Source organism: Dipteris shenzhenensis, chromosome 29 (assembly GCF_047967505.1).
Source record: "Dipteris shenzhenensis isolate YYH24624 ecotype China chromosome 29, Dip_SZ_1.0, whole genome shotgun sequence".
NCBI lineage: Eukaryota > Viridiplantae > Streptophyta > Polypodiopsida > Gleicheniales > Dipteridaceae > Dipteris > Dipteris shenzhenensis.
Window position 1 is genome coordinate 44,912,075 of NC_141624.1, and position 20,998 is coordinate 44,933,072.

The 20,998-nt window shown below is 50.1% G+C and overlaps 1 protein-coding gene across 1 annotated transcript in view; it reads right to left on the bottom strand.

Annotated features, from left to right (window-relative positions):
• Positions 1-20,998, bottom strand: part of LOC147882908 (Ubiquitin-like superfamily protein) — a 100,554-nt gene that overhangs the window by 55,153 nt on the left and 24,403 nt on the right. The window contains exon 2 of the mRNA XM_087400961.1: positions 6,370-6,475. Coding sequence (XP_087257087.1) covers positions 6,370-6,475 — 106 coding nt within the window. The remainder of the gene's footprint in view (positions 1-6,369; positions 6,476-20,998) is intronic.

The following is a 20,998-nucleotide window of genomic DNA, read 5'->3' on the forward strand; positions in this document are numbered from 1 at the left end:
TATTCATACAGAACATCTTTAAGTACCATGGTATGCCTCAATCTATCATTGGTAACAGAGATCCGCATATGACGAGTTTGTTTTGGTGAGGGGTTTTTGAGAATATGGGCACTACTTTGAATTCTCATCTTCTTTTCATCCACAGACACATGGGTAGTCCGAAGAGGCTAAATCCACTGTGCTTGATCGTTTGAAATGCTATGTGAAGTACCAAATTCCACGAGAATGTAAATGTGTGCAATGCATGCAGAATTTGAATGCCGATTGGCCCTCCAATGAGGGAAGAGCACCCTCATGAGAGTACTTGTTTCTCTTTTCGACCTACATGCAAGGTAGGAGAGAGATGGCGGATGAATGCAAGGTGAATAGAGAGAATGCTACGTGATTCACAATGAAAGGGTGATACCCTATCATTAATGTCCCTTGAGATCACTCAAGTTTCATCTTCCCATTAACACCTACCCTTCTCCTATGACCCGTGCATCTACCATTCAATGCACCTTAATCAACCCTTCCCTTCCTATTGCCCCTAGGACCTAGACACGTGGATGCACATCTTTATTAATATAATAAGTGTCACATGTGCAAATTTGATGCCCTCTGAAGCAGTGGCTCCAGCTCGACTAGTTCTATCTACTGAGAAGCTCCACTGCCATAACAAATCGGTCGGTGTCAAATATAAATACATGTTACACCATTCGTGTATAATATAAAATAATGTTTTAATGTCTACTGCTCACGGATTAGTGATTTCTATCGTCATGACACTCTCTCCTGCTTGAATGAACAGAAGTCTTCTTCTGGATCCTCTCTTGTCTCTTTCTTTTGCGTATGCTTTTCTCTTTTACTTCTGCATTTGCATCACCTCTTCATAATCTGCAAATAGTCTAGTACACGATCTCTTCTGAATCAGAACTTAAGTCTCATCTCCAAGTTCCGGTTCCTCTTGATGCTAATTATTCGAAATGCAGAAGTATCACTGTAGTGTCTCTTCAATATCTCTTCATGCTCAAAATCCTCTTCTGAATACGAAGCTGCTGAAATGTCTTCATAATTAACCTGCTCAATAAGCTGAAACATATTCTCAACGTACTAGTCAGTATTGAAAAGATTCTCTCACCCAAATCTATTATTGAACTAGGTAGACCTTGGCCATAGTTGATTTTGCGATGGAGCATATAAAACATCTTATAGGATGAATAGGGCTGAAATAGAAGAGTTAAAAAAAAAAGAGAGATTGAAGGTCTATAGATGCAATGTGGCAAGAGCAAGCTTCTCGTGATCAATCTTATCTTGATGGGCGAAATATAGCTCAAAATAGCGAATACAATTAAGGATTTTATCCGCCTCTCTTGCTCCATCATACTTTGAAAATTCTATTCTCTCTCAAGGTTGAAATTTGGCTCTCTTCGAGGGAGTGCCTAAATCTTCATCCCCAAAATTCAACACTCTCTTAGTCCCAAATTTTGTCATAACGGATTGTTCAATCATATTACTAAGCTGAGAAACCAGCTTATCAACAAGAGACTCCTCTCTCCCTCTTGCACCTGTTGGATTATAATCCATGTGTATGGGATTTTGAGTTAAAGGCGTAAACTCAGCGCCTTGCTCTTGGATGGACTCATTTCTCCCTTCATTTCTAAAGGAAAACTCCCTATCGAGAGATTTTTGAAGGAGAGATGAAGGTAATTCTATACGTGGGTTATCATACTCAATATGTGTGTGACTCTCATCTAAATTATCCTCTTCGGGAGGAGGTGATGGTGTGCTCTCCCTATCTCCTTCTAGTATTGAAGGAAAAAGGACAAATTCACTATTAAATATCCCTTCTCCTTCCATTCTTACCTTTTAGCAATACAAGAGAGAAAATGACTTTGCTGTAACTTCAGAAAAGGGGTTTATTTTACAAAAAAAGTCAAGTGTTATAGAGTTGGTAGTACTTATCCGACTCCCGCTTCGCTTATGTCGAAAACCACTTAAAATGACCTCTTCTTCCTTCTCTTTTGGGCTCTTCTTATATTTCTACTGTAAGCTGGTGCACTCCATTTGGGCTACTTGTTTTGAGTGGATTGAAGCTCTAGAAACTGTTATAGGGGGTATTTGGTGGGTGGATCACCCCCTTAAAATCTTGTTCCGATTCGACTTTCCGTTAGGGAGAACGGGGGGGGGGAGTCTTTTCCTCACAGTTTAAGGATTTTAAGGGTCTAATCGCACACGGGGGAGGAGTCACCCCATTAGGACACATTGTTCCCCGTCCATAAACCAGAAATTTCAGAGAAAGCCCTTACCTCATGATCTCCAAATTCAGCTTTGCAAATACTTTCAGGAATCCTCTTTTGGGAGTTGCTGGAGGAGAAGGATCACTCAAACCCTCTTTCGTTGGCTGCTTCACGTCTGCCATGCACCACTTCTCCCATCCCTTCCCACCCAGACCTCTACCGCACGTGCGTCGCTTACTATCACGCCCTTTCCGTAAAGGCCCTCCACGCATGTGCCTACTTGTACGGCTCTTCGTCGCTTGCTGTCACGCTCTTCTTGTGCGGACTCCCCGCACATGCCTGCTTGTACGGCTCTCTTCGAGCACTCTTCTTCTGCACTGCGCTTGCAGTCCGTGACTTTGTTTCACACGCTTTCGCCCTCTATCTCGGTACACTCTTCCTCTTCTCCTACTGTCCCGATCGTGGATTGTCGTTGCTCTGATACCAAATGTAAAGAACCGAATTCCTGGAGAATGCAAATGTGTGCAATGCATGCAGAATTTGAATGCCGATTGGCCCTCCAATGGAGGAAGAGCGCCCTCGTGAGAGTACTTGTTTCTCTTTTTTATCTACATGCAAGGTGGGAGAGAGATGGCGGATGAATGCAAGGTGAATAGAGAGAATGCCACGTGATTCACAATGAAAGGGTGATACCCTTTCATTAATGTCCCTTGAGATCACTCAAGTACATCTTCCCATTTACACCTACCCTTATCCTATGACCCATGCATCTAGCATTCAATGCACCTTAATGCACCCTTCCCTTCCTATTGCCCCCCGGACCTAGATACGTGGGTGCACATCTTTATTAATAAAATAAGTGTCACATGTCCAAATTTGATGTCGTCTGTAGTAGTGGCTCCAGCCGACTAGTTCCACCGCCATAACAAATTAGTCGGTGTCCATCATAAGTACAAATACATGTTACACCATTGGCGTATAATATATAATAATGTTTTAATGTCTACTAATCACAGATTAGTACTTGGCCAAATCCATGGCTAAGCACTCAAATTCATGGCCATCATCCCCATCTACCACCTCAAAGAGGAATAGACAGTGCAATATAGCTGATAAAGCTTGCTCCTCAGGTCCAATAGATGTGGCATAAATATTCTCGAGCTTGTCCAGGGTCTCCTTGGCTGAAGTAGTGAGGTCAAGTTGATGAAGCAATTGGTTGGCCAATCTCACACCAATAAGCGCCATTGCTTTGTCATGTTGCTCATCCCTAGCTGAGAGTGGTGCTGATGAGTCTTCACCACCAGGACGAGGCTCCATAGTCTTAATGAGATAGCAAAGGCAGCAAGCTGAAATGGATAACCAGCAAATGAAGAGGCTGGTTTAGGGCTCTGAAATGGATCAACAGCTTGAGAAAGGCGTGAATAAAAGTGTCCAGCTACTGGTGGATGACCTCGGAGGTTCCAAAATGCAAACCCTAATGGAAAAGCAGCAAAAATACGCCTAGAAATGTAGAACTGAGTGAACCTGAATCAAAGAGCAGCAAGTAGATTCCCCAAACTGCAAGAATGAGTCAAGAGACGTGCACTAGTGGGCGTGGAAAGCACTCCAAGTGCTGTAGCAGGTCCGAAAGCCTCAAGAAGGTAGCTATAGGGGAGCAGATGCAAAAGTATAGCTCGAAATTCATGCGGCAACTCAGCAAAACAGCTCCAAGCTACACCGAGTGCTGCAATAGGTGTGCAAAGCAGGTCTGAGCGATTGAAGGTGCTCTAGATGCAAAGACGAGTCTCCAATGTGCAAGGCGGCTCCCTAGAACAGCTCCGAGATGATATATTGGCTGTTCTAGATGAGCTAGAAGCTAGAAGCAGCTCGGAGGTGGCTGGAAATGCAGCTCCAAGGTGATTTAGGGTTTTGAAATGCTGGAGCAAATGAGGAAAACACCTGAAATCACCTCTAATGTAGATGGTTATGCTGGCAGCAGCACCAAAACAGCTCGAAATTGCAGTAGCATCTCCAAACTAGGTTGAAATGCCTCCAAAATATCACGAAATTCTGCAACCAATGCGTGTAGGTGGGCAACTCTGCTGCCGCAGCTTGGAAACCCTAGAATCGGCGGTGAAAAGCTCCAAAACGGCTTCAAAGATCCACACGTGCAGGCATGCCTTGAACAGTGTGCCAACCAGCAGATAATAGGGCTGCTTGTAGCTCCAAAAAGACCCGAATAGAAGCAAAAAGAGGAGAGGAACAGAGGCGGTAGGCTTTGGAGATTGTAGACAGGTAGAAACGAAAGGAAGTGGCTATGGAGGAGGCTGAATGAAGGAGCAATGAAGGCGGTTGTGCAAAAACCCTAATCGGGTAGGAGAAGCTGAAAGGAGGAGGCAACTAGAGACGAATTAGGGTTAGGGTTAGGGCGGAGATGATGACGTGGCAGGGCAGATATGGCAAGGCTAACCTGCTCTGATACCATGTTAGAAACATGGTGTGAGTGAGAGAGAGAGATAATGCTAGGGAGTGAAGAAATGGTAGACAGATGTAGAATCCATGAAGGCTTTCATTCATTCATCATCACTACTAAATGAGACAAGGAAGTACAAGCCTTATATAGGCTACACATTCACATACTAGCACCAAGTGCATATGGGATGAGTCCCATAGTGACACGTGGCACTCACACATGACTCACAAATGAACTAGTACTACACACCAACACATCACATCTGAACACTCTTTGGTTATCATATCTCCAACGTATTCTGCCATAAGCTTTCCTCTTGGGGTTTCTTTCACTTTTAGAAGGAAAAAGCTCAATTACTTCTCTAATCTAATTTGAACTAAAAGGCTTAAAGAGAAAGCCTAAAAACCTCACTTTCTTCCTCATTCTACACCATATAAGTGAAACTTTAGATGGTTAAAACCCTAGCTTCAAGACAAATCATCGAACCTAATGAAGTGCGCAACTTGTGAGTATACGAATTAAAAACAAAATTTCCAACATTGTAAAAGCAATTGAAACTCTAATTTGCAACGACATCCTATACCAGGCTGAATTACGATTTTTTCCCTAGAGCCCTCTTACCTATTCTATCACCCCTTTTGCATGCTCTCCTACTTCTTTAAATAGTTCTTGTTGTCCTGAGCTCCCTTGCAGCTGATTTTTGAATTTGTCCATAAGTTCCTCACCACATGTCATGTCTACGTCAATACGCCCAGTTCAAGTCGTTCATTAAAGTTGCTATGCTTTTCACCGTCTAAGCTGAAACATAAGGTTATGTAGTTGTCATCCCGAGCCTTCTCAGTGAAATTCTGTTTTTCTAACATATCTTCCTCATCTCAACTTTGATTCTCGAACCATTTGGACTAATGTCGCTGTTTTGCAGCCTTCTATCCTCCTACTTCATAATCAATGGAGTTCTCACCTTCTTTATACAGATCATTGCACAAACAGGCTGCTGCCTGTACTTGAACATCTATAAATTGTATTTTATCTTTTGTAAGAACTATTTCAGTTTTGGACATCAGGAATTGATGTTGCCTTTTCCTTACACTGATGGAGTTCTACATACGTCTCTTCTATCCAATATGGATTCTGCATGGCATGCTCTTGAGTTGAGATCACGGATTATTCTACAATTGTATATAGAGTCGACAAACAGATCTACAGAAGAAGGATCTTCTTGTAAATTCCTTCATCTAAGGAATAGCTTTGGTAGAAGTTTGGTGGTCAGCTATTGTCCATAGCCTATCGATTTGTTTCAAGGTTTGTTACATAAGAAAGGATTGTCCTGTTTTCCTAACTAAGATAACTTTGTATCTTCCAACAATTTAGATCAGATTCTCACTACGGAGGGTATCCAATCTTGACCCCTCTATCCTTTGCACTGTGTCACTTTTATTGTGCGGAAATCCCTTCATTCTAGGGGGGATGTGTGTGGAAATTTGTGTTTTGAAATTCAATAGTCTATGTTGAATTTTAATTGTTATAAATTGTGAAAATAAGTCTGTCAAGATAAAAAAGGATTTTGCAGTATTATGATTTACCAACTGCATTTCTTATTACAGAATTGAAATAGCCAAGTATTATGATTTACCAACTGCATTTCTTATTACAGAATTGAAATAGCCAAGTAAGGGATTTCTTGTAAATGAAAGTTACCATGAAATATGTCGGTGACCTAACTTTGCTTGTTCCATTGCAGTTACCTTTTTCTCCACCACAACCTTCAAATCACGTACACATGCATTGTTTGGAATAGCCACTTCTGCAATTGTATCTTATATTAAAATATATATCTCTCTTTGCTCTCACTCTCACACACTATCACACACACGCATTTATGATGTTAAAGGGGTCTCTCTCTCTCTCTCTCTCTCTCTCTCCAGCCCTTTCTTAGCTCCAACACAACAAAAGACGACCCGGCAGAGACAGATTCAAGGTATCTTCATATCCCACCAGAAGGACTGCCATGGCACCAAGATCGTAGTTAATAGTTGATCACATCTCCTGCTATCTCTCAAGAAATCTAAGTTTAGAGTTTGATTCCTAGTTCTTGAGTTTCTTAGTATAGCACTCAGTAAGGGCCCTAAAGAGCCCTTGCCTCAGCCCATAGTGGCTTGTATGAGTTACTTTCCTGATTTTACCTTGTCTCATAGCTGCTCCTCCTCCCTCCCGCCGCTGCAGCTCCCTCCTCAGCCCGCGGCTCCCTCCTCAGCCCGCAGCTCCCTTCTCCACCCCTCAGCTCCTGCTCCTCCCTCCACTTCCCCTCCGCTCTTGCTGCTTCCCCCCGCCTGCAGCTCCACTTGCTGCTCCCCCCCCCCCCCGCAGCTCCACCCACCTCCTTCTCTCCCCCGCTTCTGCTCCACCCCAGCCCCTCCGCCTGCAGCTCCCCCAACCCCTCCGCCTACAGCTCCCTCCCTCCCCATCTAGCCTCGCCAGCAGCTCCTCCCTCCCCGCTTACCCCTCAGCCGTCAGCTAACCCCGCCTACCCTACTACCCTCAGCTAACCTCGCCACCCCCTCAGCCCTCCCCGCCTACCCTCAGCCCTCCCCGCCTACACTCAGCCCTTCCCTCCCACCCTTCGCCCTTCTCTTTCTCTTGTCTCGCCGCTTTTGAGGTGTGCTTGAGCCTCGTGTCAGCCCCCTGGGGATTCCTCCCATCATGGGGAGGGTACATGCTCCCGCCCCCTCTCCTGCTTACACTCCTGCTCCTACAGTAAGACTAGGACCTGCGCCGAACACGAGTCTATCGAACGAAATGGGGAAAGGTGGCAAGGATACGGATAAAGCCGCTAAGAAAGACGACAACAAAGCCAAGAAACAAAAACAACTGAAACTGAAAGATGTGAACACACGCTACAACTGTAGTGGACTCGGAGTGGACAGCAAGGCATAGGCGGGACCCACCTCTGCCTCAGCTTCAGTCTCAGCCTCGGTCTCAGCTACATCTCATCCTCAGCCTCAACGCTAGCCTCAGCTTCAGCTTTAGCATCAGCTCTAGTTCCAATTTCAGCTCCACTTACGCCTACAGTCTCTACAGTTACAGCTACTGGCTCTGACATACCCCTACCCATGACATCGATTGCTCCACCCTCCCCTAGTATAGAGGGATTGCCACTGCCACCATCTCTCCCTTCTTCTCCCACTACAGTTCTCTCTCCGATTATGATACCTGCTTTGGAGGGGTCATACATTGTCCTGCACTACTCGACCTTTCTCTCCCCTCTGCCCCTCAGTCAGCCCACGCTCCCACACCCTGCTAGGATCGCCTCCTCTAGGCCACTATCATCTCCATATCGTACCCATCTCACCCAGTCATCACCCAGCCTCCAGTCTCATCCTCACACTTTCAGGCCACAGTCCTTTTAGTTTCCATTACAGCACGGACGAGCTGACCCATCACTTGCTGATGGAGGTCCAGAGCATCCGAGAGCGTGAGAGGGAGATGTCACGCTTCGCACAGGAGTAGACACGCTTCACCTAGGAGTAGGCACGTCTCATACAGGAGCAGTCTCAGGCTATCCGAGTCCACGCTGATCTTATTCAGGGGCTCAAACAGGAGATCTCACAGCTCCGACAAGAGGTCACTGCCATACGTACAGTCCCAGGGAGCACCCCAGTTGTGGAGGCACAGATTGCGAGCATGCAATATGCCATCGAGGAGACGTCCGTATGGGTCGACGTAGCCAAGCGAGAACCTGCAAGGGTAACCGTTTCGGCACCCTCCTCGAGCAGGGTACGGAGAGCCAGCAAGGCTCTCAACATCAGAGTACGTGGGATTCCCTACACTGAGGCTACACTGATGACAGATGCGCAAGCCTTTGTGACCACTACCCTAGGGGTAGACTGAGCACAAGATTGAGAGAGCATGGCGGGTTGGGAGGGACTCCCCAACCAAGAGCATCCCCTTATCATACGGTTCCATGACGCCCAGGCACGACTTTCGGCTTTACGTCGTAGGTCAGCCTTACGAGACCAGCCAGCGATCTCCATGGATGAGGACCTCACTCCACTACAGGTTGAGGAGAGGTATTTTATGTTGTAGTAGTGGGATCACGTCTGCAAGGAGGGGAAGTGGGCAGTAGTACAAGATGGAAGACTCCTTTCAGGCCCCGTCGGGCACCCACCTCTCCTACCACAGGGAGGCGGGGTCTATGAGACCTAGACATCCGAGACCCTATCCTGTTCTATCTGGAACTGTAATGGTACCTTATGGTCAGAACCTGGGAACTTCTCGGAATCCTATACAGGTCACGACATAGTCTTTTATACAGAGACACATCAAAGTCCAGAGCACCCACTACCAACAGTCAGCGGGTATACATGGGAGTCTGCATATAGAGATGAGACGAGGGATACAGGAGGGGTTCGAGGGTCAAGAGGAGTTACAGTCCTTTACAGATCCACACTTTTGGGGGCCATCTTAGTGGAGCAGAGAGATCCACACTCTAGCTTTCTCTAGATCCAGATTCGACACATGGATAGTTTGCTACTTCCCCCCCGAGACCTCCCGCTTTGCCAGAGATACTCGAGGGGAGGATGAGACATCCTTGTTCACTGCTCTTTATCAGTCCATTGTTGACTTCTCTAGCCGTGGGGAAGTCCTCCTAGTTGGGGACTTCAACGCGGGGACAGGGGCTCATCAGGCACCACTTCTCGACTTCAGGGATGATTCCACTCTACTGCCAGACATTGACCTTGAGGAGGCAGGTATGCTACGAGTTTAAGCTGACACACGAGGACTGCTCGCATCTTATGGGCAGGCCCTACTAGACCTCGGTAGGATGCATGATCTTATTATCTATAATGGTCTTGACAAATGGCCCGCATCAGGTGGCTTCACTTGCTTTCCACATGGGAGAGGCTTCCGTGTTGTGGGAATCCCCTACCTTCACATCTCACATCACTGACTTTACCGTAGCACCTCTCCCTCCAGGGGCTGATCATACCTATCTTTTCTTTAGCATTTCTACCCCCCGCCGCACAGCACTTTCTACCCCGTTGAATTCTTACTCCACCTATCATGATATACGCTTTGATCGCAACCACTCACCTACTTACTCTGGCCGTCTATACATACTTCTCGTATACATTGACTTTATATCCCTATTAGAGGATCGCGCTCACTCACTCACTACACGAGGCTGCTCTTCATGCCTTCCCCCACACCACCCGCTCCACCCGCCCACCACCACCTAGGACTGTACCTTGTAATAGCTGGTACAATGATGAGTGTAAGGCTTTATGCTGTCAGCTCACATTCGAAACAAAAAACAGCCTTACGAGCGAACCAGAGATGCTACGCAAGTACTGTCGTCTGGTACATAGGAAGAAACTTGACTTCATGCGTCGGAACGAGGAGGAGCTACTGAACATTCTGTTCAGTAACAACTCTAAGGACTTCTAGCAGAGATTTCTAGAAGGACGGTCCCCTCCACCATTCACTGACACTCAGGTGTGGATTGATTATGCACGCACGCTCTATGATATCCCAAATCAACCAGCCCCTAACCTCTCACATATGCCACGCCCCATGTCCTACACCCTCTTCACTAGGGAGGGGGCGTAAAGGATGCCGTAATGAAACTTCATAATGGCCGAGCGAAGGATCATGTGGGACTATGCACTGAGTTCATTGCATATGGGATTAACCTCCTAGCCCCGATCTTAGCCAAGCTATTTAATGAAGTTGTTTGCTTGGGGTTCGCACACATTTGGATCGTCAACACTATCTCACCCATCCACAAGGCAGGGGATTACATAAACTCGGAGAACTACAGGACCATTATGATTGGACATGTCATGTCCAAGATTTATGCATCAGTACTTGATTCCGAGGTCAGCAGATTTGCGGAGTGTCGAGGACTCAGAGCACCAAGACAGGCCAATTTCAGGCGGGATCATGGGACCATGGACCATATTCTCGCACTCAGATGTATCATCGAGGAGGCGAGGGCATGGAAGCAGAGGGTTTACTGTTGCTTTGTGGATTTCCGCAAGGCATTTGACACCATTCCGAGAGCCCGCCTCATACGACGCCTACAGGATTTGGGTTACGACCAGGAGATCATTTGGGCTGTCATGGCACTTTATGAGCGAGTTTCAGGTAGAGTCTAGACAGGATCTGGATGGACAGACGAGATCATGAGCACTATCGGGGTCAAACAAGGGTGCCCATTATCACCTACCTTGCTTGGCCTCTACATCGACAAGCTCGAGACAATGATGCAGGCACAGGGTGGGGTAGGTTGCTCCCTCGCGGGCACGCTGATCCGGATATTACTCTATGCAGATGATGTGGCTCTCTTGTCCTCCTCAGCAGAGGGGCTCCAGAGACACCATGACACACTACAATCCTTTTGCGAGTCTCGTGATTTGAAGGTCAACTTGGGTAAAACCAAGGTTATGATCTTCAATACATCTCGAGCCGTCATGCGAGATGAGCATTTCACATTTGATGGGTCCCCTGTTGAGATAGTTTCATCATACACTTATCTTGGGTCGTCTTTTCCGGACCCATCTTCACCATGAGACCCGCGATGCGCGCACGCCTGAGCAGAGGATATGCTTCATTGGCTAGACTAGAGAGACAATGCTTCCGCTCTCACTTTCAGGATCCACAGACCAAAGGGTTGCTTTTTGACTCCTTGGTCCGCCTAGCAGGGATGTATGGCAATCCATGCTGAGGGCCAGACTTGTCGGATACAGAGTGGGCCAGGGTGGAGCGGCTATAGGTTCTCATGTTATCACGGATGATCCGTGGTAAGCCATCTGTCCCTCACCAGATCATTCAGGCGGAGTTTGGGTCACCCCCAGCTAGATGCTGCGTTTCAGGTCATTACGTATCTGTACAGAGTCAAGGAGTATGGGGATTACACATCCGGGCGTAGTAGGATACCATGGCTAGCACTGTCCTCTTCTATGGCACTTGTCGCAGGGGGGGACCAGAGGTGCTGATATGCACGCACAGAGAGATGGTTTGCAAGACTCCAGCTCCACATGGACAGACCGCCTTCTTTCTAGTACAGCATGGATGCTCCTTTTTCTCCCCTCCTATCACACGAGGTCAACCAGGTTATCTGTGAGGATCTACTACAACTACACACATTCCGGACTTGGTTGGGTCCGAGTGATATTCCAGTGAAGCTGGGCTTCTACAGAGATCACTTCTTACATATCACAGCAGAGGGTTTCATTGATCCACCAGGATACACGCAGATTCACCTACCCCCCTCGCTAAAGATCTCTCTTGGGCAGCAGTTCCGGGTCTCTTCACACAGACTTCGTATTGAGAGAGGTAGAGCCGAGCAATTACCCAGGGAGAGGCGCATATGCACACTATGTGACATGCAGGAGGTTGAGACAGAGGAGCATTCCATCTTCAAGTGTCCTGTCTACTATGAGATCCAAGGGCGTTTCTACTGCCTCTTCAGAGATAGTTATGGAGTTTTGGCCCATTTCCTCTCCTACCCAGACCTGCAATGTTTGGCTGGTTTCATTCATGAGGTGCTCACACACCACGATAGGATACTCCGAGCCGGAGACAGGAGCAGACTTCCTCCTCGACTGATACTTCTCAGAGCTTTATCACAGAGTTCTTTCAGCCAGATCACATAGACCCCCACGAGGCGAGGCCTCGACATGACTGTGATCCCCGGAGCCTGTGACCCGACACCTCAGAGAGAGGGTTGACTCACAGATCATACTTGGGGACATCCCCTCCTTGTTTAGGGTCGGAGCCCGACCGACGGGGGTCACACTGGCCCTGGTCAAACGCAGAGCTATGACCTGGAGGCGTACCAGGACTGCACCCTTGGGGGGGCAACAGCGCTCTATTGCTAACCTCATGCCTCCACTTCCACAGCCGCATCCATCTTGATGTCCTACTGCTGTTGATGATGATGACGATAGTTATGATGATGTCGACGATGATGCTGAGATTGATATATATATAGTCAAGATATGACTATGTTGTACTTAGGATTTAGTACTGTCATTTTGCATTGGAATGGATGCTCGTTTAGTAGCTCCACTACCACAACTCATTGTATCAGGTTTTTCACAGTCTCATAGACCCATCGGTCTTCCGAAGACTTTGATAAACTTTCTTTCTTTCTTTCTTTCTCTCTCTCTCCAAGCTCGTGTACTACCACAATCTGAAATTGGCAATATGAAGTCCTGAGCTGACCCGTGATAATCCGTATTGCATGGGAAAGGTGTATCTGTCGGTATCCTCGTGCGTGAATGAACCTGTCCTTGCTCATATGGAGGAAATGCTCTCTGTAGAAGGCCATCTTGGTGTCACGTGCAGATGCAGGGGCCTATCCATGTCAGAGGATGTATACCTGCCATAGATCGGGCATCTAGAGGACACTCATCTGCGGACAAATATTCGATAGACATGGCCTACAATTGAAAGCATGCTCTTGCATACCAACACTGCATTTGCGAGCTGCATTGATGGTGAGAGGGCTCTCCGCAGTAGTCTATGCTAACCCGCTTCCATCCATCCAAATTGTCTAGCTCGGTCTAGGTATGTGATGATCAAGAATGAGGCATTTGCTGCAATGGATGGAGGAGCTGCTCGGTGAGCTTCCCCCCTCTGCCTGCGGTGGCCTATAGGCTGCCCGCAACCTGCGTACTCCCCCGCTGCCCGCCCTACCCTCCTTGCCTCACCCTCGCCCTTGCCCTCGCTCCGCCTCGCCCTCCTCCCTCTCCGCTCCGCCCTACCTCCCCCGCTCCACCTCCGCCCACCTCCGCCCCCCCGCTCTGCTTCCGCCCGCTCTACCTCCCCCGCTCCACCTCCGCCTTCACCCCCACCCTCCGCCCTCTCTGCCTCCCCCCGCTCCACCTCCGCTCCGCCCGCCTCGCTCTACCTCCCCCGCTCCACCCCCACCCACCTCCGCCCCCGCTCCGCCCTGCCTCCCCCGCTCCTCCTCCCTCTCCACCTCCGCCATCTACCCCACTCCACCTCCGCCCCCCCGCCCTGTTTTCTCCCCCCCCCGCTTCACCTCTGCCCCCCCGCCCGCTACCTTCCCCGCTCCACCCCCCTCCTTCCACCTCCTCGCCTCTCCTCCTTGCCACCTCGTGCCTCTTCCCGCCCCCTTGCCCTCCCGCAAACGCGCCCCCCCCGCCATTCCGCCTCCTCCCACCTTTTTCTCCTCCTCTCCCGCCTCCTTCCTTTTCTTCATTCCTTCCTCCTCCTCCTCCCCTTGCTCCCTCCTTCCTCCCCTGCCCTCTCCTTCTCTCTCCTTCGCCTCTCCGCTTCTTCCCCTTTTTCATTTGCCTCCCTGCAGCGGGAGCACTCGTGTTTGCTACGGTGAAAGAAAATCTTGGTGGTGACCTTTGGTCTGGCAAGAGGGGCTCTATGGCAGCACCCTCGACTCCCACAGCCGTTAAGGTTCTTCTTTCCCCAGCTAACAAGCAACAAGTACAGCAGGCGGTGCAGTCCCTCCAGGACAAGGCACTTGTGGGCTAAATTGTGGGCCTCACGCCTAAGGTGCGAGAGTGGATCCAGGCGAGCTTGACATTAGAGGGCGACCACATCCAGGAGGTCACCATCTATGGACGAGGTGTTTTCCTCATCCAGTTGAGCTCCCCGGACACCGCCTCGACACTTGTGGAGCAAAGCCCCATTCTCCTTGGCCCGCACCTTATCTACCTCTTTCCTTGGTATCATGGGTTCACTGTGGAGGACATGGATACGACACACCATGTTCCACGATTTCCGATTAGAATCCACTTCCCAGGGCTCACCAAGGAGTATCGAGCCATCCTCCCTTCCATTGGCCGGGCATTTGGCACAGTGCTCGAGTCCCCACTAGAGACGGCCGCCTCCATCCTAGCAGATGATGGAGTCCCCAGGATCAGACTGGTGGTGGAGAGCCCGGAGTCCCTCCTAGAGCTGATCCTTGTCGAGACCCTGGAAGGGGACACACTTCACCAGAGGGTGGGGATCTCCGAGCTACCAGGCCAGTGTCTTCATTACAGACAGATGGTCACCTCGCCAAAGATTGCCCCCGTGGCCACCCTCGTGCACCTCCCCCCCCTCTTCCACAGAGTAGGCAGAGTCAGCAGGCCCGAGTTCAACGCCCTCTCAAGCAAGAGCAGCAGGAGTCCCAGACCCCATGGGTTACCCCCTCAGAAGGGAAATGGACACTGGTTAAAAAGAAAAAGAAACCAAGCAAGCAGGCGGGCAAACACCGCAAACAGAGGGCCAACCGCAGGGAAAGGGACAGGGTTGACCGACAGTCCTCGAAAGAGGAACAGCAGAAGTCACCTCCCCCAGTAGCAAAGGCCACTGCCCATCCAGTCGATCCTCTAGCTTCGGAAGTCCAGCCTCCACACCCACCCTTGCAACAGCAGAGAGCCCCAGGAGCTCCAGATGCGGCAATGGCGAAAGCCACATACGCTAGCCCAAGGAGGGCCGTGAAGGAGCCGATACAGAGCCCCGACGAGCCTGATCAGCTCTGTGTAATGCCCAGTCCCCAACATAGAAGCGGTCTAATCTCTCGAGCAATCCATCGTGTCTCCTCTGTCCAAAGGAGAAGAGAAGGCTGCTAGGAGTCTTGCTGAACTCTGGCTCTCTCCATGGGTCTCTACCACTAATCATGAAAATGAACTGCTCCTAGGTGCTACACTCTGCTGCTGGCATCTCTGAGAACAAGGCGCCGCCCTGCTTGTCCTCCCCAAACTCCAGGTTGTTGAAGTCCCCTCCAACAATCCAGGAATCAACATCCAGAAGACACTCTGACAGCCTCCTCCAAAAAGCCGGGTGGTGCTGTCTACACGTTGGGGCATACACGGTCAGGAATCCAATCCTGGACTCTCCCGTCCGAACTCCCATCCAAACTGCCCATGCTGGAATGTGCTCGCCTTGATCATAGACCTCGGGAGCCAAAGTCTGTGAGACTGAGATGCAGACCCCTCCGCTCCGTCCTACTGCGGGAGACCACTCCTCTGGACCTCTCCCTAGGAGAAGGTGATGGCGTCGTCTGATGTCTGCTGCTGAAAACATGTGCTCCTGAATCATAAGGATGTCCACTGCCCGCCCTACCACTGCCCTCTGCAACTCCTGCCGGAGCAACATGTACTGCGGCTAACTTCGAACACGGTTGTGGAGCCCATGTACGTTCCAGCTCACTATGGTCCAGCTCATGAGGACAAGGGAGTCGGAAACAAGGCTCTCCTGTGAGTGGGTGCCTGTCCTAGAAAGATTGCCTTGTGTGATTTTGCCGGGGGTTTGGAGGGCGAGTAGTCAGTCTATGCGGCGTTGTACTAGGGTGGATACCCGCTCAATACCGATCTTCCGCGCCCACTTCATCATGAAGGAGGCTTCCACCCCGAGCAACTCGGCGCACGTCTGGAGGGGCCATAAGTGTGCCTGCTCCACCCTTGTCTCCATTGGCAATCTGATAACTACTGTCGCCAAACCACACACCGGCTTCTCGCGCGTGAAGCTCAGCTGAAAGTTCACCTCCGTGCCATGGGCGTACCAAAGATCTAGTCCCTGTGGTCCCATCCACTCGTCCATCATGAGCATAATTTGATTACCCAAAATAGCGTCAAACACCTCTGGGGACCACTTCTCCAACCCTGTGGAGGCAAACGGAAATCTCCAAACAGGGTGTGTCTAAGATCCCACTGCACCGATCAAACCCCCCTTTCGGGGCTGAAGGACCATGAGCGTGACCTCCAATGGTAAAGGGTATGAGTCCGGAATCTCTAGATAGTTCCAGGGTCCTAACCTCCAGAAGTCCCATGGTAAGGGACGCCCAAGTTGGAAGTTGGAAGCTGCTGGCCGGGAAGATGAGCCTCGTTCCTCAAGATCCCTCTCTGAGCGGACGTGCTGTTGCGATGAGGAAGTAGAAGGGGGCGTCGTCGTTCCCTTGCCTAATGGCAGGGGTGTCGAAGCGGAAGAGGCTGCTACTGAAGCAATGAGGAGGGCGGCCGGAGAGTGAGAGGTAGGGACGCGAGGGACAGGGGGCGGGGGGGGGGTAGTGAGGGTGACCATAGAAAGGGGGGCTGAGGGGGGGGGAGGGGGCGGGGGGAACCTTGGGGGGGAGAGGGAAGTGAAGAGGAGGAGGGGGAGGGGTTAGGGGGAGGGGGGGGAGGGGGAGGAGGAGGGAAAAGGGCGACCACAGGCAACCCCTGGCGGTTCTACCGGGATTCTGGCAGGTACCACAATGTCCGACCACTCTCCAATGGTATTTCACTTGGATCAGCCCCACCGAGGTCTCCCCCAGAAGGGGGTCCGCATCCCAGAGGACCTCTTGCAGGACGAGGAGATCCAACAGGTTATGGCAGAGATCTGGGAGCACTCAGAGATGGCACCGAGTGAGGGCTTGGGCTGCATGAGTGGCTGATGCGATTCAGAGGAGCAGTGTGGAGCTGCAGGCTCACGCCCTTAGGCGGAGGAAGACCCTTCAAGAGCGAGAGTGGGCTTTGAGGAGAGACCTCGCCTCCATCGAGAGGCTCAGGAAGCAAGACTCAGTCTCTCAGTGGCTTAGTGACAAATTAGAGAGCGCTCGTCTTGAGCTTTAGGACACAGAGCTGCAGCTGGCTGAGTTCTCCTACCATTCCTCCCAGGCCCGATGGGTATAGTAGGGGGACAGGATGACGAAGCAATTCTTTCAAACCACTGGGCCCCGATCGTCCCGCACACAGCTACATCGTCTTCGGGACTCGCAGGGCATCATGCACACTAACCCGCAGGAGATTCTTGACATGACCACCGAATTTTATAGCCAGCTCTTTCAAACAGAGAGGATGACCCCATCACGTCTTGTGGCCCGAGAGCTAGTTTGAGATCATGTTCCAACGGTAGTCTCGCGGGACTTATGCAGCAGACTTGAGGAGCCCTTCACAGATGAGGAGCTCAAGGAAGCCCTCAAGGCTCTCCCGACACAGAAGTGCCCGGGGGAGGATGGCTTGACTCCGGCCTTCTTTCGGAACTTCTGGGACCTATGGAGGTAGAGACGAGGCTTGATGCCCTAGCGCATCTGAGAGGGGCAGGGCAGCAAATGGGCGAGATCAACTTAGCCATTCCTGAGTCCTAGTGGGAAGGACTTCACATTTGGAGAGACAGCAGCAGATGGCTGGGGCAGTTTTCCTGTACTGGTGTTCCCTTGAGGATTTTGATGCAGCGCAACAGCACGGACCCCGACTTCTTCTGTGTAGGACCTGGAGGCCTACTGCAGCCCCTCATTGGGAGTGACCCTGAGATGGATGGGAGTCTTGATGGGATACACTGACAGATGATCAGAGTGGTAGGACACTTGGGGAAGGAGTGGCACATGGGGAAGGAGTGGCACATCGATCCTCCCAATATCTTAGAGCAGGACGCCTCTAGATGGCGCCTCTGGCTATGGGAGGGTAGACTCCTGAGGGAGGTCCAGTGAGACCCCGGGGAGTGGTTCTAGCCCTTCAGGGGCGGCCTTGCTGAAATGATAGATGAGATGCCTTTCTTTTCCTACACCACACAGATTGGCAGGAGACTGCAGATGGACTCGTCGAGATGGACCCCCTCGAGGCGAGACACTGGGAGACCTAGGGAGTGCCCCAGGATGTTCGCTCCAGGTTTTGGACGCGGTTGTGGTCCAGCTTGCGACCGAGGAAGATTTCTTACTTCTTCTGGCTGGCAGCCCACGGAGGCTTGCCCATCGGCCCGTGGTTGGAACAGATGCGAGTGGAGGGGCAGTGCCATCGCTGCTCAGATGGTGTCCTGGAGACTATCCCACATTGCCTATGGAGCTGTCGTAGCGCAGCGAGGATCTGGATGAGAGCCCTCAGGATCATGACACGCATGCAGAGCCTTCACAGAGACTACACCTGGGGGATGGCGGCTTGGTTGACAGAGGGAGGACACACGTTCCAAATTGATGAGATCTCCCCAGCCTACCGGATACAGGGTCAGAGCATTCAGAGGATTGCACTCCACGAGGCAGCCCCTCTTGACGCCCTAGCTCCTCCTTCCCCTAGGGAAGACAGTGTTTGGGAGGTGGTAGCCAGAACCACAGCTTGGAACATTTGGGTGGCTCGCTACAGTCTCGTGATGGGAGACCACCCGATTCCACCCTCGGCTACCTTGGTTGCCATCTGGCAGGATATCATTTACACTCTACGGTCCACCTGGGAGCGTGGGACTCCAGGCTCCAGGGCGGCTCATTTCTGCAAGGCTTGGCCTGCAGGTGTTTTCTACATTTTCACTCCGCGAGGGATTTGCTGGCTGTATAGTCCCCCCACTTCGCTGTTAGCCCCAGTTCTCGAGATGTCACCATCATGTAAATATCCTAAGTCAAAGTACCGTTGACCATTTATTTGATCATAATTAAAGAGTTTTCATATTTGTTAATTATGGTCAAAGAATTGACTACAGTCAAAAATACTTGACTCTAGTCAAGTAAACCTGACTTCGGTCAGGGAGACTTGGTTTATTACCAAGAGGGTTAACCAGAGAACCGCAGAGCTCACTACGGTTAGAGAGTGTTGACTTCGGTCAACGAGACTTGGCATGCGCCAAGAGGGTTAACTACGGTTAATCAAGATGTGCCAACTTCGGTTGGAGAGACTTGACTATAATTAAGTCGCCTCGAACCTTGGTCAAAGCCCCTTAATTATGATCAAAAGCGTTGACTTCGATCAACCAGAGAATAAATATATATATTTTATATTTGTTATGTGTGCACATGTGTTCAGTGGGGACGCCCACCGTGACTAGAATTAGTCCACACTGTGTTATTTGCATGCAAAGCGCTAACAATTAATGGGTGCCATGGTGGTGCGCTTTAATTAATTGTTGCAGGTACTAGGAAGAGTTATTTTCCTAAGCGCTACGGGAGCCTAACAAGAGTCTAGGAGGCGGTTCGCGTGACAAGTGCTTCAAAGACTCCAAAGTTGCCCTTAGTGGCATGTAATTAGGAAAGTAATGTAGAATTTGACATGTGGCTTGTTGCCAAAAAAGGGAGCCTAAGAGCTCATGTAATGATTCATTCACGTTTGAATTTTGTATGAACAGCTGCCACGCTGAACTCTTGTACTCAGTTTTCTCTCAGGTAATAAAAACCTTCGGGGGAGTCCAGCCCGACGATTGTCATGGGCCCTAGTGTATCTATTGAGAGAGGGAGAGCAAATGAGAGTATCTTTGCTGTCTTTTACGAGTAAGATTTCATTGGTATCAGAGCATGGTTTCACAGCTTCCTCAAACTATGACGATCCAAGAGGATTTGTGGACGTGAAGTCCTTTCTAGATCATGGCACTAGTCGAAATTTTAATTTGGCTGCCTTCAAGAAGCGCCAGTAGTAAGGGCTAGCAGGAATTCTGAAGCCAGCTGATTAGAGCGAGGTCATGAGACAAAGAGTCCAGTGGCCTTGGTCTTTGAACGCCTCTCTTTGCTTGATGCAGATAGAGTATTGCTGTTAGCTGTGGGGAAAAGAACCGACGCTTCCACACTATTGTGATCATGCAGGATGCCAAGGGTGTCTGAAGGACTTTCCACGCAGGTTATGCTCATGGAAGCGTAGTTTGTCAACCAATGGAGATTCGGTGGTAGAGCGGCGTACGGAGAAGACCAATGACCTCGACAGAGATCTCCACGCACAGCACACTGAGAGAAGCCTTCACGCGGGAATACGGCGTAGTTCTGTATGCTCGACAGTGGCCGGGTTGGTGATGCTGAGCACTGACAGAAGTCCCGCGACGACGGAGGTCTCTAGAAGGCGCAGGCACAAGGCGCGACGCAGATCAGCAAGCCAAGGTCTGGAACCGTAGGCTTGCTGACATGGCAGACCTGACACGTGGCGTTGACGTGGCAGGCAAGGCAGGCCTGAGTGATACTGATGTGGCAGTACACGTGGCAGCCAGCTCAAATGCTGATGTGGCAGGACATGTGACAGGTGACGTGGCACCCACACGTGTGATTGACACGTGGCATCCAGTTAGCTGACTCTGGTTAATTAACCCTGGCCAGAGGTCCAGTTAGTTGGCCCAACCAAACCAGACCAGAACAGAACCAGTCCAGTCAGTTTGACCAGATAGTAACCATCCAGTCACAGACTAACCAGACCAGAACCAGAAAGTCTGGTTAGAGTAACCAGTAGTTACCTATCTAGTTACTGTCCCCCCAAAAAAAAAAAAGGGACAGTTGCAGAGACTGTTTCTGCTAGCAGTTTTCACCTATCTGAGAGAGTATTTACTGTCAGAAAAAGCAGAAATCAGAGAAAAATCAGAGATTTGCACAAGTAAAGGGATGCGTGCTTCGGAAAAGGGAATCAGATGCATACTCAGTGCT